The sequence below is a fragment of the Melanerpes formicivorus genome, unplaced genomic scaffold, assembly GCF_026170545.1.
Source record: "Melanerpes formicivorus ecotype bairdi unplaced genomic scaffold, bMelFor1.0.p_v2 SCAF_9, whole genome shotgun sequence".
NCBI lineage: Eukaryota > Metazoa > Chordata > Aves > Piciformes > Picidae > Melanerpes > Melanerpes formicivorus.
This window is the reverse complement of record NW_027142361.1, coordinates 17,950,640-17,968,292: the sequence shown is the minus strand read 5'-3', so window position 1 is coordinate 17,968,292 and position 17,653 is coordinate 17,950,640. Positions and strand designations below refer to the sequence as shown.

Here is a 17,653-nt window from a genome sequence, read left to right as displayed (position 1 = left end):
TGAAACAATTTCCATATTCACATGCCTGAAAATCAGAGGTGGCAAAAGCAGCTGCTGAGTTAGCTACTTGAGACCTGTTGCACTTCTGCTGTCACTTCACTGGGAGACAATGAAATGCAGCATGTGTTGCTGTGTTTTCTCAGGTTGTGGTAAAATTTCCCCTTCTATCACTGGTTGCACTTTCATATTTGAAAGCTTGGTTAATCAAATGATTGCATTAGCAGTTAACCAGCTAAAATTCAGCTGGTTTGCTGCTTTAAAAGGCAAATTGCTTGCTATAAAGAGAACATGTGTGTTATTCCGAGTGTTGAGCTTAATTCTCAGTTTGACATTTCAAGCCAGTTCATAATATTGGTGTGAAAAAAAGGTTCTTGCTAAGCTGGAGAGAAAATAGACCCAGTGATCTCTCACAGTTCAGCAGAACTTCAGTCCTCAGAATAGCAAATTAGCTTTCTCCCACTGTGCTTTTATTGTCTTAGCAAAATGTGTGTTATATGAATGCTTAAAAGGGAAAGGCCAAAGAAAGAGCAGAGCTCCAGAATCCACATGCTTGCTTTTCCACAGAGAAGCTAAAAATACAACTTTAATCCTCAGGAATATTTTTTAAAAAACTTCTCTGTATTACATTTCACTTAGCAGTAGTTTTGCTTCTGAAATTCCTGTAATTCAATCAAATCCCTCTTTCTTCAAATGCTGCTTCAGTTTCCAGAGGAAAAAAAGGCACTTCAAAATAAAGTGAAAATCCTGCAGCTTGGGAGACATAACCAAGCTGGGATGGGACTTAACCAAGATGGGATAAAGCACAAAAAGTTGAAAAGTAAACAATGAAGTATACCTGAGAGTTAACCCAAGATAGGTGCAGATCTACCATCCTCCAACCACTTTGGAGTTTTGGGTTTTTTCCCCCCCTCTTCATATTAGAAGCCTCCTCCTTCCCAAAGATATTTAGAGACATCCTAATCTTTTAGAGTACATGTGCTGGCAAAAGATATTGATCTATCAGATTTAGTAAACTTTACAGCCAAGTCATACATCACTAAAATGGGATGTTAATCTCATGAAGTGCAGTTAATTTCATACCCTGAAAGTGTGTGGTGCTGGAGGCATTGAGGTGGGAATGGCATTTGGGAACGGGGACATAAATGACAGTTTAGTTGGAGAGGGATGATTTATCAATCCTGAGAGTTAAGCCAAATAACTGAGAGACTTATAGATCATGGCTGCTTCACATTCCTTATAAATCCTGCTATTCAAACAGCAAATGACCATTCCTGTAATATAAATAATTTCTCAGTAAATATTGGGAAGCGTATTTCTTTTAGTTGACACTTTTCTTATTAATGGGAGAAACGAGCTGACAATCCTTACCCAGGGTGGCAAAGCTGACTTCAGATCAGCTTGCATCTTCTGGAGATTGCAGCTACACGGGGATTTAGATAAGCTTGAAGGCCTTAGTACTTCCCAGAGGCTTTGTAGCTGTTCTTTTAGCCCAGATATTTTGAATAACAGAGCTCCATGGTCCTCTTCTATTTCAGATTAACCAAGAAGAAGTAGGGAAACAGCCATTTGAAGCTGCAGTGCAGATATCTGAGGCGGACAAGAGTCTGGAAAAGGCACCCAAAGTGCCTTTGCAGCAGCCCACAGGAGACACCCAGGTGCAGGACTCTCAGGAAGGACCTCCAAGTCCTCTGAGTGAAGCCTCCAGTGGGTACTTTTCTCACAGTGTTTCAACAGCCACCCTCTCTGAAGCCCTTGCAGCAGGAAGTGATGCTGTGGCTCAACCAGGAGGTCAAATGCCTGCAGTGAGTGACTTCCCAGCTCCTGCTGTGGCTCAGATCTCTTCCTCTGATTTGCCAGGGCACTCAGAAAGTTCTTCAGAAATCTGTCTCGGTACTAAGAGAGAGAGTCTACCTGCCTTCAACCTTCAAAGTGCTCATGCAAGACCTAAAGAGAGCACTGAAGTGAATGGAAATGATGCTTTGAAATCAAAATCTTGCACATGTCCTGTGACTCAAAGTGAGCAGGCAAATGATGCCTCTGTGGCCGCTAACGCAAAAAGCTTTATTTCTACCTCCACTCCGAAGGAGTTGTCACCCAAACAATCAATGGAATCATCAGGACAAGAAAGGAAAAAAGAAATGGCTTCTAGGGCTTCAGAACTGGGGTTTCCCAAACCACAGGTTCACCTCGACCAATTGTCCCAGCTTGGTGTTGCAGCCTCCCCCTTCAAGATCCAGAAAGTCAAGACATCAGAGCTGAAGTCCTTCACAAGCATGCTGGGGCCAGATACCTTGTGCTCACTAAACACAGAAGAACAACAAGGAGGAGAAAAGGGCACATCCACTGCCCATGGACTGAACCATAACGGATCAGAGAAGTCAGAGGAAAAGCTGGAAATTACTTCTGACTCTGAAGATGCCAATGAAATTCCTGAGTGGCTGAAGGAGGGAGAATATGTCACAGTTGGCACAAATAAGACAGGCATTGTTAGATATATTGGACCCACAGACTTTCAAGAGGGAACATGGGTTGGTGTCGAACTGGATTTACCTTCAGGTAAAATATGATCTGAAGCAGACAACCTGTCAGAGTGCAGTGTTCGTTTTAAAGCTGCTCTTTGATGAGGGGGGCTGGTAATTAGCCCTTACTAGTGCATTCTGAGAAGGGACATAGAAAAGATCTTTCCCTGCTGTAATCTTTTCCCAGTCTGCCTTTGTAAACTTAGTCTTCCTGACCTCTCTCTGACTGAATTTTGTCCCTTCTCAGTTATTTCATTGGCTTCTTACAGTAGAAGTAGGAACGCACAGTTCCTGGGCAATGTTGCCCAGGTGGCCAAGAAGGGTACAAGATTTTTGGTCTGTTGAGGACTCAACTAGTGATTTTACTGGCATTTTGGGGTTGGTTTATTTTTCTTTCTGTTTCCACAAAGAACAAGCCCCTGATTTGTTGAAGCATAACTGGCCTCTAGCACATCTGGAGCTTCACTTGGGAAGTAGGACCACAAACTTGTACCTTCATCATACTAGAAACAGAGGTAGGAGTCCCAAGTCCTTGGCCAGGTGAGGGCAAATTACCATATTGGACCCAACATGTAATCATGGTAGAGAGAAGGAAATGACCATGAAACAAGAGGGGTGATCTTAGGCAATTTTAAGAGCTTCTGTATCTATTTGTATTGCTGTTACAGATGGGAGCAGTCTCTGTTCCAGTACCCAGAGCTGTGGTCATGAGAATTAGAAATGATCTAAAGGGAGAAATGTGACCAGAAGGTTGAGGGGGGGATTCTGCCCCTCTAATCCTGTCGGGTGAGACAGCATCAGTGTAAAGAAATTATTCTTTCTGTTCTGTGGAGGCTTTATGACACAGGCACAGTAACTCATCCTATCTTCAGTCTCTCATCGTCTTGGAAAACCAAAAGCTCTTTTAAATGTCTTTTTTTTTTTCCCCTTCCTTCCTGATAGTTTGCTAATGTGTCTATAGCTGAACTGACTATTGAACACTTCTGGTGAAATTAAAGAGTTCCCCTGAATAGCAAGTAGGGAGTAAGAGTAAGGTGGAGTGTTCCATTGAGAGTAACTGTCTCCATGATGGTGTTGAGCAGTAAATCATACTGCTGTCACTGGAGCACAAGCCTGCAGCTGGGAGCCACCTTGAATGAAGTCCAACCTTCTCCTGTCACAGGCAGCTGCTTCCTCTAATCTTACAACTTTATCAAGTTCAGACATAAAACCAGTTAATATGTTTTTATTTTCTGACCTGGACAGGCTGGAGGGTTGGGCAGAGGGGAACCTCATGAAGTTCAACAAGGGAAAGTGTAGAGTCATGTCCCTGGGGAGGAATAACCCCCTGCATCAGGACAGGTTAGGAGCTGACTTGCTAGAAAGCAGCTCCACAGAGTAGGACCTGGGAGTGCTGGTGGACAACAATTTCCCCATCAGCCAGCAATGTGCCCTCATGGTCAAGAAGGCAAATGGCCTTCTGGGATGTATTAAGAAGAATGCAGCCATCAGGTTGAGGGAGGTTCTCCTTCCCTTCTATTCTGCCCTAGTGAGGCCACATCTGGACTCCTGGCTGCAGTTCTGGGATCCCCAGTTGCAGGGAGATGGAGAACTCTACTGGAAAGAAACCAGCAGAGTCTGTGGAGATGCTGAGGGGATTGAAGCTTCTCTCTGATGAGGAGATGCTGAGACCTGGGGCTGTTTAGCCTGGAGAAGAGCAGACTGAGAGGAAATCCTCTCAATGATTATCAATATTTAAAGGGTGAGGGCCAAGAGAATGGGGCCAGACTCTGGCTGACTCTGCTTTAGCAGGGGGGGTGATCTCTAGAAGTCCCTTTGATTCTGTGATTCACTCCTGTGGGAATGCTACTCCCACTTCTCCTCCAGTAGCTGGAAGACTTTTCCTTATATCAGTACGAGTATTGATCTTCAGATTCGTTTGCTCTTGTACCAGCAGCTTTGTCTTCTCATGCCTGTAGTGCTCTCTCCTTCTTGGTGTTTCCTTCATAGTCTGTTTTTGGGAATAGTTATCTTCCCTCTCGGCTCTTTCTTCTTCTGGTGTCCTCCTGGCAGCACACTCCACGGAGACACAAGGAATGACGTTTTGTCTTTGGTCTTTCCCCTCTTGCCCAAGGTAAGAACGACGGCTCGATCGGCGGCAGGCTGTATTTCCGCTGCAACCCCGGCTACGGGCTGCTGGTGAAACCGGGCAGGGTTAAGAGGGCCATGGGCCCGGCCAGGCGGCGCAGCACCGGCTTGAGGCTGCAAGGAGGAGCCGCTGCTGCCGACAACAGGAAGAGCGGCAGCTTCTCCGGGTCAGCCTCCAACCTGGCTTCCCTCACAGCCCTGGCCAAATCAGAAGGAGGCTCCACGCTGCGACCAGAGAAGAGCCAGAAGAACGCAGTGAACAGGAAATCCTGGGCGAGCTGAGACAGCCCTGCCCAGCGCGGCAAGCAGCGCAGCCCAGCCAGGGGAGCAGGGCTGCTCGCCTCGGCAAGCTGAACCAACCACCTCAACTCCTAGTCTGTGGCAAACACTAATGAAAGATTTTTCCTCTCTGCTTTGGATGATTGACATGTTAATTCTTTGCCTTGACACGGTGCTGGATCGAGGTCCTTCGTTTCCTGTTACAAATTGGGACGGTTCAGGTCGTGAAAGCTCGTGGCGGTGGGTGAAGCTCTGTGCTCTTCTTCCTTTTGGAGAAGGAAGAGGCACAGAAATCGTTCAAATTAAGCCATGGCTTTCCAGTGGCTATGTAATCCTCCTCAGGCAGTGATACTTCTCTCGATGTGACTGTTGGTTTTAAAGAAAAAACTCCCCAAAATAACAGTTCCCTCCTAATGTCCTCAGAACTGTGTCCATAGCATGGAAACACATGGTGAGAGGGCAAGGTTGGGGTCTGGACAGGCAGAGAAGTGAAGCTCAAACTTGACTTGGAAATAAAGAGCCCCCAAGCCCTCTTCATTTAAAAAAAGCAGCAGCTTTTTCTTTTGTGAGCTGGAAGCAGGGCCCCATGGTGATTACTGTCCTGCTGGCCCTCTCTCCTGTGGAGATCAGCACACAGTCTTTCCAGCTGATTTGGTGGGAATGGGAGAAAGCCCATGGCCTGCTCACTAATAGTTTTGATCTCTTCTATCAGGAAAGAGGAGAGCTGAGAAAATTTGCTGTCTAAGCTGCTTAACGTGCACTCTCACCATGACAGGATCCCCTCTCTGACTTGCCCCAAAGTGGCAGGACCACCTCCTTGGTTCTGCCCTGTGGACCAAGAGGATTTTTGCAGAGAGGTGAGCACTGGAGTGCTTCCATGTTCCCCCCCAGCCTTTGGACAGTGGGATTTTAACTGGTTTCGCAGGCCACAGTGTTTTATATCCTGAGCTCTTTATATCCTGTTTAGTCATCACAGGGGGACTGGACAGCTCGAGCAATAGGCGTTTTATCTATGTGGAGACTATTTAGGATGCTAAATTAATGATTAAACTTTAATGTGCATCTCATTGGTGCCCGTGCTGCAACGTGGGTAACGTAAGTGCCTTTAACCATCTGGTTCAGAGGTCTAAGGGAAAGATACAGAGTCATCAGAGGAGTTAGGGAAGCTCAGTGAAGGAGGTAATTATGCTGATTTACTGTAATTAATATAATTTATGCAGAAGGAATAAAATTAAAATAGAAACTAATCTGTAGCAGAAGTAAGGTGGGATGGGTTACAATGCAGCATGCACAGTACTGCCGGGGACTGATCTATCCTCTCAGCTTTCTAAATTTTCCTAAAGAAATCCTAATATAAAATGTACAGAGCAGCCTCCAAGCATATCTTCAGTATACAGGTCTTCCTCCTTTTCCTTTGCACGGAGCTCCTCTCCATTCAAGCCAATATGATGGGAGAAATTTAGCAATAAAGAATAAAGACACTAAAATCCTGGGGGGTTTAAAATCCTAACTCTTTTTCTAGATGTGATTCATTCAACAAAACCAGCGCTGGGTTGTGGCATTTGACAAGTTGTGCTGATGACAGACCACCCTGTGTCCTACAATGCCTCTTCTGCTGCCTTGTAAAGTTTCTAAACTCCCATCTTTGCCATTTTTCTATTGCACTTTGTTCTGATGTGCTGCAGAAATCTGACTGGTGTGAAGCAGCCCCTAAACCCTCAGTTCTGGTTTTTAGTCTCAGCATTTCATTGACTGGGTTTAGGGATATGTCAAAAACTTCTTGGTGTTTGCTAGGTGGCCCCTTTTGGGGAAGGGGAGAAAGGGAAGAAGGGAAGAACCTGCCCAAGTCCTTTTAAGCCTCATTTCTTGCACCATTGTCTCTGGAGTTCAGCAGGACCAGTGTGAAGGTATCAAAGTTGCAAGAGTGAAAGGGTCAGGCAGGAGGCAGTTGGGTTAATAGTTCACTGTTTATGCTGCCCACTCTAAATTCCTCAGGCCATGTTGTACTTCAGCTCTGACTGCATGAAGAGGAGTTTCAGTGTTTGCACATCTGGGGCATGTGGTCGGAGGCTGCAGATGACTGATTCAGGGTGGTTTTCCTCTTCCAACTGCCCTCAGTCCATAGAACCATTTAGAGAGGTCTGAAACACACTCTGAGCAGAACATTCTTGCTGCCTCCTCTGGGCTTCCAGGCTTGTCCTGGAAGCACACAGATGTGGATAGGATGTTTTGAAACATCCATGGATGACTGGCAAGGTGATGTGGCTCTGGTAACAGTGCGCCTGGCTGACGTTGGTAGAAGGGCAATGTTGGCAATGTTACTCAGCTCTCAGTCTTTACCATCTTGTTTGGCTTTTGAAACTAAACCTCTCCTCAACTCCCCCCCTGTGACACCTGTCCCTAAAATGGCCCCACCTTAACCAAATCACCCTGATGCAGTGAAAGCTCAAGAAAGCCAAACAAATAAATTGGACCATGAGGACTTTCTCAGAGGGCTTCTCTGACTCCTCTTCCACTTGCTTCAGCTTTCTGGGGCACGTGAGACTTCTCCTGAAGGTATTTTCCAAGATTTTGGCACAGTGAGTGCACATCCCTCTACTCAAAGCTATCTGTCACTCTGAACCAGCTAAGCCAACTAACCAGAAAAGAGATTAACACCATGACAAAGGTTAGAAGATGGATTTGGGGTTTATTGAGAACATTAAACAAACCTCAATGCTCAGCATAGAGCAGGAGGTGCTTGTAACTGGCACTGCCCAGTGGCTGGGGCTGCCATCTTAACAGCTATGCATATTTTCCAAGAGTTTCATGCACTTTATACAGAGAAGATGATGATTTAATGCAAGAACTGTGACTTGTAGCGAGTGTCTCATCCCTTGTGTCCACTCAGTGGTGCAAGCTCACTTTCTGTATACCCAGACTGAGGAGGAGTCTTGGATTCTGGGTATGAAAACTTGTGTTGGTGTGTCTGGCATGGGGCACAGGGTTGTGAAGGATGGTGTGGTTTGCTGAGCCAGCCAAGAGGATGTCACTTCTTTTCAGAGGGACTTTTTTGGATTTTCTCAAACCAAGCCAAGCCTTTCTCCTGTGCTATGTTCAGCCCTTGAGATGTTTTGATCCCTGAGTCCAAAATAATTTGTACAGTTTGAGGGCCCTGGCTCTGTGCTATTTAATGATGTAGTTTAGTTGAGGAAAACTGGTGATAGAAACAAGTTCTGTATGGTGACACTGCCCAAGTCCTTAAGAAAAGTTTTGTCAGTGGTTGATTTGGAAGCTCCCCACTGCTAATGTTCAATGCCCCTTTGCTCTCTTACAAATCAAGAAGCCTTCCCTGTTCCTACCTATCGCTCATCTAGACCTGCATGAAACGAGCTCGGGTGTTGTACAGACCTGGTTGCAGGGTGACAGAGCTGTGGCAGAGTCTTTTCTGTGTTGATGCTTGTGTTGTCCTTACGCTGGTACTGCCAGTTCTTTGCACAAGTTCAGTTCAGTCTTTGCAGTGCCTTATCCCCGGGTAAACGACTTGGGTGGTGAGGGGCTGTGTTTCACCCCAGCCTCCAGGCTGCCCAACTGTTAGGAAAGTCACTATGAGTCAAGGTGCAGATTGAGCACACTACAGAATAGTCTTGAGCTGGGGTCACAAATAAGCGTCTTGTTCCTAAATCTCCTTTATCCATCTCTGCTTTGGTTTCTGGGCTCTCCACCCTCCTCCTAAACCACTGTGATGTTTTTTCCACCACCCCCCTGCCAACAGTGGCTCAGCTGCTGCTGTCGGCTGTGAGCCGGTGGCAGAGCCTTCTGGCACAGCCTTGTCCTGGCAGTGGAGAGAGCGGGAACGTGGGTTGGAGCTCCTCAAAGGCAGCGAGAGTCAGGAGTGCCTGGCGCAGAGCGGGAAGGATGCGTTGAAGCATTTCCCCTTCAGCGGCCTGCCCCGCTCAGCGGCAGCTGCGCTTTTGTTCGGCAGGAGCCGGCAGCTGCTCTCCCTCTCTCTTTCCCCTGCCAAGCTGATTGCGCAGCCGGTACGGGAGCCGCGCTGCGAGCAGCACCCAGCAGGCTGTGACTCGGCGCTGCCGCCTCGCTCCTTGTCCTTAGCGCTGTTCCTCCCCGAACATGCTCACGGAGCCCACCTACGTTTGGCTTTCTCACCGCCGCTCTGACATCCGCCGCGTCCCGGGAGAGCCTTTCGCAGCTCGCCTGTCGATTTCTGTAAATGCAGTGGGTCTGTATATAAAGAGTGGCTGTTTCCACTGTGGTGTTGCATGTCGGATCGGTGTACTCTCAATGAGCTGAAATCCAAAGATACTTTGTAATGAGCTGTAAAGTTTTTAATTATTTCTGTACAGTACTAAATTACTGTAATGTATTATACATGAGGTGGCAGCCTGCAGGACCTGAATAAACATCTTCTTTAGAGCCAAAAATGTCTGCGCTTTGCTAACCTGGTTCATAGCACCAAAAACATTCACATGCATTTGCAGCCCTAGGTTGGAGTAACATCACTTGAGAGTGCTGAGACCTGTTTCAGACAAGACCTTACTTTGTTGAGTGCAATTTAGGAACCCTTCTCATTCATAAGTGGTAACCCACAGCTTTACCTTCCTTCCACACTCCTTCCAGCATCCTGACTTGAATGAGCAATAGTGTGGCTGGCAGGACTAGGGTAGTGATCATCCCCCAGCCAGCAGGATCAGGGCAGTGATCATTCCCCTCTACTGGGCACTGGTGAGGTTGCACCTCAAATGCTGGGTTCAGTTTTAGAATCAGAATCATTTCAGTTGGAAAAGATCTGAAGGATCATTGAACCATTATCTAACTCTACCAAAGCTGGTGCTAAACCATGTCCCTTAGCACCATATCTATGCATCTTTTATACACCTTCAAGGATAGTGATTTAACCACATCCCTGGGGAGCCTGTGCCAGTGCTTGTCGACTCTTTCAGTGAAGGATTGTTTTTTCCTAATATCCAATTGGAATCTCCCCTGCTGCAACTTGAGGCCATTTCCTCTCATTTTGTAACTTGCTACAGAACCACCTGGGAGAAAAGACAGACACACACTTCACTGCAACATCGTTCCAGGTAGCTGTAGAGAGTGAGAGGGGTTGTCGAGCCTTGAACAGCCTTCCTGGGGCAGTGGTGAGTCCCCATCCCTGGAGTGATTGAAAAGCTGTGTAGATCTGCTGCTGAGGAACATGGATTAGTCGTGACCTGGCAGTGCTGGTTGGCCTTGATCTTTTCCAACCAATGAGGAGCTTGGCACTGTGAGGAACACTGGAACAGGCTGCCTACAGGGCTTGTGGAGTCTCCCTCTCTGGAGAAATTCAAAACCCACCTGAACGCATTCCTCTGTGATCTGGTATAGGTGGTCCTACTCTGGCGGGGGGGGGGGGGGGGGGTTGGACTGGATGATCTTTCAAGGATCCTTTCAGCCCCTAACAATCCATGATTCTGTGAACCCTACCAGCCAAAACCAGATCTTGGGTCAATGAGAAACCTGATGCAGCCAACCAAAGTTTCAGAGCATCAAGATGTCCTTGAAACTCCCTCCCTAGATCATATTATTTTCTTACTTTTGGCAGCATTTTTCTCCATCACACAGCTCATGTTGGCAACAACTGGCAGGGTTTGACTTGGATTCCTTTGGGTGGGTTTTAGTTTATGTTTGGGGTTGTTTTTTTTAAGCAACAAACACTGTGTTGATTCCACAATCCCCGCTGAAAGTCGTTTAGCAAAGGGTATTTTTATTGGCAGTGTCTTGCAATCAGTGCACGAAAATGCAGCTGCCTGGTTGGGCTGAGTGGTGGTGTGTTTTTTTTTTAAAGCCACTTCCCTTTAATGTTTTACCTTAAAAAAAAAAATAAAGAAAAAAAGAAAATAAAAGAAAAAGAGCTCTTTGGCTGAAACTCAGGAGTCTTTTGAAGTGCTGTTACTTTGTTCAAACCTCGCTCTTCCTGGAAGGTGGTTGTAACACCTTCCCTGTGCCGCAGCCGCACGCTGCTTTCTGTTCTTCAGCCAAGGCAGTTTTTAAAAGGCAGCAATCAAAACAAGCAGGGGAAGCAAAAATACAACCAACCAACAAACCCACAAAGACCTCGTTTTCCCCTGCCTTCCTTCAAATTAATGCCACTTTCGTTGTTCTCAAGCCCTTTGCGGCAACAGGCAAGTGTTGAAGTCAACAGAGCCACTGGATTTCAGCTGGAGGAGGAAGGAGGTGAGTGTGGATATGGAGGGGGGGGGGGAGTGTCACACACATGGTGTTTGTGCTTCAACCAGGCTGAGCCATGTGAAGAGGGGCTCTGCTAGGAGGGGGGGAAAATCGCCAAGGGGTACTGAGAGAATTGGCAGATGAGGTTGCTAAACCCCTCTCTATTATATTTCAAAAGTCATGGCAATCTGGGGAAGTCCCCACAGACTGGAAAAGGGGAAACATTGCCCCCATCTTCAAAAAGGGTAAGAAGGAGGAACCAGGGAACTACAGGCCAGTCAGTCTCACCTCTGTGCCTGGAAAGATCATGGAGCAGATCCTCCTGGAGTCACTACTCGCTCAAAAGAATAGTGAAGAGGTGATCAGGAACAGTCAGCATGGCTTTGCCAAGGGCAAATCCTGCCTGACCAACCTGGTTGCCTTCTATGAGCAGGTGACAAAATTAATAGATGAGGGGCGAGCAACTGATGTCATTTACCTGGATCTGAGCAAAGCCTTCGACACTGTCCCGCACCACATCCTGGTCTCCAAACTGGTGACACATGGGTTTGATGGGTGGACCACTAGATGGATAAGGAACTGGCTTGATGGCCGCACCCAAAGAGTGGCTGTCAATGGGTCCATGTCCCAGTGGAGGCCAGTGACAAGCGGAGTCCCTCAGGGATCAGTCCTGGGACCTGTCTTGTTCAACATCTTTGTGGGTGACATGGACAGTGGCATTGAGTGCACCCTCAGCAAGTTTGCTGATGACACCAAGCTGTGTGGTGCAGCAGACACGCTGGAGGGAAGGGAGGCCATCCAGAGGGACCTTGACAGGCTGGAGAGGTGGGCACAAGCCAACCTCATGACGTTCAATAAGAGCAAGTGCAGGGTCCTGCATCTGGGTCGAGGCAATCCCAGGCACAAATACAGGCTGGGCAGTGACTGGCTGGAAAGCAGCCCTGAGGAGAGAGACTTGGGGGTGCTGGTGGACAAGAAGCTCAACATGAGCTCTCAGTGTGCACTTGCAGCCCGCAAAGCCAATCAGATCCTGGGCTGCATCAGGAGAAGTGTGGCCAGCAGGTCGAGGGAGGTGATCCTCCCCCTCTACTCAGCTCTGGTGAGACCCCACCTGGAGTACTGCGTCCAGTTCTGGAGCCCCTATTACAAGAGGGATGTGGAGGTGCTGGAATGCATCCAGAGAAGGGCCATGAGGATGATCAGAGGGCTGGAGCACCTCTCCTATGAGGACAGACTGAAGGAGTTGGGGCTGTTCAGTCTGCAGAAGAGAAGGCTCCGAGGTGACCTAATTGTGGCCTTCCAGTATCTGAAAGGGGCCTACAGGAAGGCTGGGGAAGGACTTCTCAGGATCTCAGGTAGTGATAGGACTAGGGGGAATGGAATGAAGCTGGAGGTGGGGAGATTCAGGCTAGATGTGAGAAGGAGGTTCTTCACCATGAGAGTGGTGAAGCCTGGAATGGGTTGTCCAGGGAGGTGGTCGAGGCCCCGTCCCTGGAGGTGTTTAAGAGCAGGCTGGATGAGGCTCTGGCCAGCCTGATCTAGTGTGGGGTGTCCCTGCCCATGGCAGGGGGGTTGGAATTAGATGATCCTTGTGGTCCCTTCCAACCCTGAATGATACTATGATACTATGATTTTGCTCACCATTGGACACTGACCTCTTATGTGTTTGTTTATTTGGGTTTTTTTTTCCCCTGTGGGTTTTGTTTAAGATCATAGGATAGTAGAATCGACAAGGTTGGAAAAGACCTCAAGGATCATCAAGTCCAACCTGTCACCCAACATCTCATGACTACTAAACTATGGCACCAAGTGCCACGTCCAATCCCCTCTTGAACACCTCCAGGGATGGTGACTCCACCACCTCCCTGGGCAGCACATTCCAATGGCTAACAACTCTCTCTGTGAAGAACTTTCTCCTCACCTTGAGCCTAAACTGATGCCCCTTGCTTATCTGGTCTCCTTAATGTCCAGTGTTGAAGACTCCACTACATCCCTGGGGAGATTGATTCCAATGGCTGATGAGGCTAAGCACTAAGTGGGCTGGAAGCGGAGCTTTTTGCAAAGTGTAGGCCTCTGCTGATTTTCTTCTTTTAAAAGTCTCGTAGAAGAGTTTTTCTGCATTTCTGTTCTTCATCTGTGAAGCAGAGAAGACTTTGTCCTTCATCCTCAACCCAAGAAAGGGACAGGGACTGCTCTCCTCAGAGGGGGATCCCGTGTGTACCCAGCCATGCTGGGAAAGGCCCCATCACCATCACTCCTGCCCTCTGCATGTGAGTCTTTTCAAATGCCCTCTCTCCTCTCCAAAAAACCCAAACCATTGAATTACTGAATGTTTTGGGTTGCAAGGCCACCTAGTCCAACTCCCTTGCACTCAGCAGGGACATTTTCAACTAGATCAGTTTCTTCAGAGCCTCATTTATCCCAGCCTGGAATGTTTCCAGGAATGGAGCATCTACCCCTTGAACAACCTGTGTCAGTGTCTCACTGCTCTCAGCATAAACAATTTCTTTCTCCTCTCTAGTCTGAATCTTTCCTTGTAGTTTAAAAACATCTGCCCTTGTCCCTTCACAACAGGCCCTGCTAAAAAGCTTGTCCCCATCTTTCTTACAGCTCCCAAATGAGCTGAGGGGCTCAGCCCTCAATGCCAGCAGCATTATCAGCTCCTCTGCAATGGTTGAGCTGTTCCAGTGTGCCACCCTTAGCATGAACATTAAAATGAAATGGAAGGTGTGGGGGGTTAACTTGTAAAGAAACAAAACCCAACGAGAAAAATGGTTCAAAAGCCATCAGTTCTGGGGGCTTGGCCTTCAGTTCTAGCTGTTGAGCAAACACTGATTTACAGCAAGGCCCCTTTTTTGTTGTTAATTTTCTTTACTCTTTCCTTTTAAAAGCCAGGAGGCAGGTGAATGATGCAGGGCCAAATGGGTATTGACAGCCCCACATTTCCTGCAGGTTTGCTCCCCCATCCCCAGTGTGTTGTCTTCAGGAGGAACCCCCTCTGCCTCAGCCAGCATGGCAAATGATGAGTTTTAGTTAATTTTCTCCCTCAGTGATGTCTAAGAGAAGCACAAGCACTGATCTGGAAGGTGTTTCCCTCCCTCAGCTCTATTAATTATCTGCAGCTCCAACACATCAAGATTTGCCCTGGCCCTTGTCTTGGGGGTGTAAATCCCCCAAATCACTCTCACACCCTGGCTGCCTGTAACTGATCTGAGCAGTATTGCAGGACCCAGACACCATTTCAGTTTCTGGAGTATCAAGAATCTATCCAGCAGCTGCAGCAATTCCTCCCCCTGTTTTTATGAAGCTCTCCCCAGCCCCTCCCCTAGACCCTGGCTGCAGACCCTCAAGCTGCGGAGCACAGCCATGCCAGGACAATGCAGTCATTGCATCCTCGTGCCTTTGGCTTCTCAAAATCACAGCTGTACTCATTGTTAACTCAGCATCTTTTCAGTTTTACTGCCAAATGGCCCCGATGTCTGCTGCCTGCAGATCAACAACTCCCTGAGCAAAACCCTTCTGTGTTGGGATGGGACTTAAAGGGCCCTTCGTGCCTCACACACAACATCTCCTTGGCCATTACGCCTATTATATGACAACTACCCTTGTGAGAAACATAACTGCTCTCAACGAGGCAAGACTCTACTCTTATGATCTTTTAGTGGAAAAAGCCCCTAAAGGCTCTGGTATCAGCCTGTGGTTCCAAGTGATGCCTCCTCTTCAGATTCACAGACTACACTGGGTTGGAATGGACTCTCAAGGGTCATCTTGTCCAACCCCCCCCTGCAGTAAAGCAGGGACAGTTTCAACTGGATTTACTGCCCAGAGCCACATCTGATCTTGAATAGATCCACATCCCTGGGCAATCTGTCCCAAGTATTTCATCACCCTCACTGAAAGGAGCTTCCTTCCCCCTGATGTCCAACCTAAATCTACCCTGCTCCAGTTTCAAACCATTGCCCTTCATCCTATCAGTACAAGGCTTTCTAAACAGTTCTTCCCCAGCCTTCCTGTAGGTCCCCTTCAGATAGTGAAATGTAGCTCTAAGGTCTTCCTAGAGCCTTCTCTTCTCCAGGCTGAACAACTCCAGCTCTCTCAGCCTGTCTTCATAGAAGTGCTCCAATCCTCTGATCATCTTGGTGGCTCTCCTCTAGACTCGCTCCACCAGGTCCAAGTCACTCTTGTGTTGGGGCCCTAGTATTGGACACATTACTCCAGGTGGGGTCTCACAAGAGCAGACTGAAGTGGCAGAGTCGCCCCTCTCAACCTGCTGCCCACACTTCTGTTGATGCAGCCCAGGATGCGATTTGCCTTCTGGGCTGCGAGTATGCAAATTGCATCCTGTACCACTGTAGTGTTCACCACCTTCATCCCTCCCTGTGGCCCTCCTCAAAAAAAGGGAAGGCAGAAGGACTTCCTGTCTTTCTCATAGCAGTTAATATTTTCTACACGTCTACATTTACTAAGTTCTCAAGACACACTTCAGGCCTCAATTGAAGCCAAGGCCCCTCTCAGGCTTTCACCCTTCCCCAGCCAGCTTTGCAGAAGAAAGGACTAGAGGGAAAAAAAAAAGCGTGGGTGTTGAGTTATACATTTTTATTTTCTAATAGGTACAATACTAAAATAAACACAAATTAAAAAAAAAGTTTTATTAAAACAAAACTGTACAAAAAAGCAGTTATACTACATTTTAATTACAGAACAGTCTACTGTCCAAAAGGCACTAATCCAGAATAGGAGATACAATGATACAGGACTCATTTTAACTATTTTAATCAATACAATAGAGCACTTGTTTCTCTGTCCATTCACATACAGAAACAAGGACTTTTGCTACAGTCATTACACATTGTTATAAATATGAGCCCTACATGTCAAGATGCAGTATCCCTCTCCCCGGGCCAAAACTCAATGGTTCAAATGCCAGAAATGAAATTTAAAGAAATAACAAACAAACGAACAACAGCAACAAGAAAAAAAATGGAGCTAAGGAGACAAGGGAAGAAGTTGGTACTTCACACTTCCACAGCACCTGCCATCTGAGGAACATGTGATGGATGTGGACTATCACTTGCATTCCAGGGATGGGAGCACACATGCCTTAAGGAAGATCCATGAGCTCATGCCCAAAGCTCTGAGTTAGTTTTCTCACTACATCCTGGTTTATTTAGTTCTCCTTTGACCTCCTCTTTCCCAGGCTAGTTCTCCACTCTACAGTGCATCTTCCAAGTGCACCAGGGGAGAAAAACTATGACTCTTCTCCTTGCAACAGATGATGGAGCAGACCCATCAGCATCTTGCAGGTAAGTGCACTGATTTGGAGAAGATTTGAGAATACTCCCCGTAAACATCACTCTCTTTTCTGCAAGGGCACCAAGCCATGAGGAGGTGCACCTTGCCTGATAAGCCTGCTACAGCTGTTTTCTCTGCAACAGAACACTCCTCAAGCCACAGACCTGTGCATGGCTTGCTTGCAGGTCCTGTGTCTGAGATGTGTCTGAAGTTACAACCTATTGCCTCACCAGCTTGCCCTCCTGAAAGCAAAACACACTTGGGCAGCTTGCAGACAGCTGTGGGAGCACGAGCTCCACGTAGCACCTTCCTCCATGGTGGTGTTACCTGAGATTCACTCCCCTATGATACACAGCACTGCTTCCCTGGCATCTTTTCATGCCACAAGTAACTTCCCAAAAGAAGTTTCTGTCCATCCTCCCTCCTGCATTTCCCACCCTGAAATTTTAGGCTGAGGACCAGTAGCAAAGACACTACAGCTCATGGATGATGTAGACAGCGTGCTTGGAGAACACCTGTGTGAAAAGCAATCAACCAGCGCATGACTATTTGACACCACTATTAAAAGCAAGAACACACAGTGCCCCTTAAATGCCAACATGAAACATAGCCTGGAAGCTGAACGAGCAGCCCTTATGAGCAAGACCCAGGCATGTCTGCAGGGTTTGGTGGTGATGGTTGGGTATCATCCCACTCCTTTGTGGCTGGAAGGGGTTGAACGCACGGCTGGGAGAGAGATACTGCACCTTTCAAACAGTGTCATACACAGAAGACAAAGACAGGCATCTGGATGTTAACAAAAATAAGTAACAAAGAAATATGATTAAACAAAATCTCTTCTCACATCATCCTATACTACATCCTCCTTCTGCTTAGCAGAAAATTGTACGTACACAAAAATACAAATACACAATTTTGTAGAACAGTCTGATTTTAATATATTTATATATATTTATATTTATATGAGTGGCAGGTTAGTTCATTATATAGAGCTTTTTGCACTTTTGGCTCATATGCAACAAGGCTTTATAAATTCAGCTTTAGCTTTCATTCAGGTTTTATAGCTTCTTGAACATTTGTTTTCACATTTAAAGCAGCATCCAATTTGCAAGAGGAGTTGGTGGTGGCTACAGCAAGGATCAGGTCAAGAGGTTATTTGGGGGAGGGGAGAAGGAGAATATACATTCCAGTGTGTGTGTGTGTGTGCGCGCGCTAGTGCTCATGTAAAACAA

General features: G+C 47.0%; 1 protein-coding gene across 2 annotated transcripts in view; it reads left to right on the top strand.

The window, feature by feature from the left end:
• The window catches only part of KIF13B (kinesin family member 13B), a 230,241-nt gene extending 225,184 nt beyond the window's left edge, over positions 1-5,057 (top strand). For both annotated transcript variants that reach the window (XM_068143211.1, XM_068143210.1), the window contains exons 40-41: positions 1,536-2,556; positions 4,633-5,057. In XM_068143211.1, the coding sequence (XP_067999312.1) occupies positions 1,536-2,556; positions 4,633-4,928 (1,317 nt within the window). In that variant the 3' untranslated portion in view covers positions 4,929-5,057. The remainder of the gene's footprint in view (positions 1-1,535; positions 2,557-4,632) is intronic.
• The last annotated feature ends 12,596 nt before the right edge of the window (positions 5,058-17,653 follow it).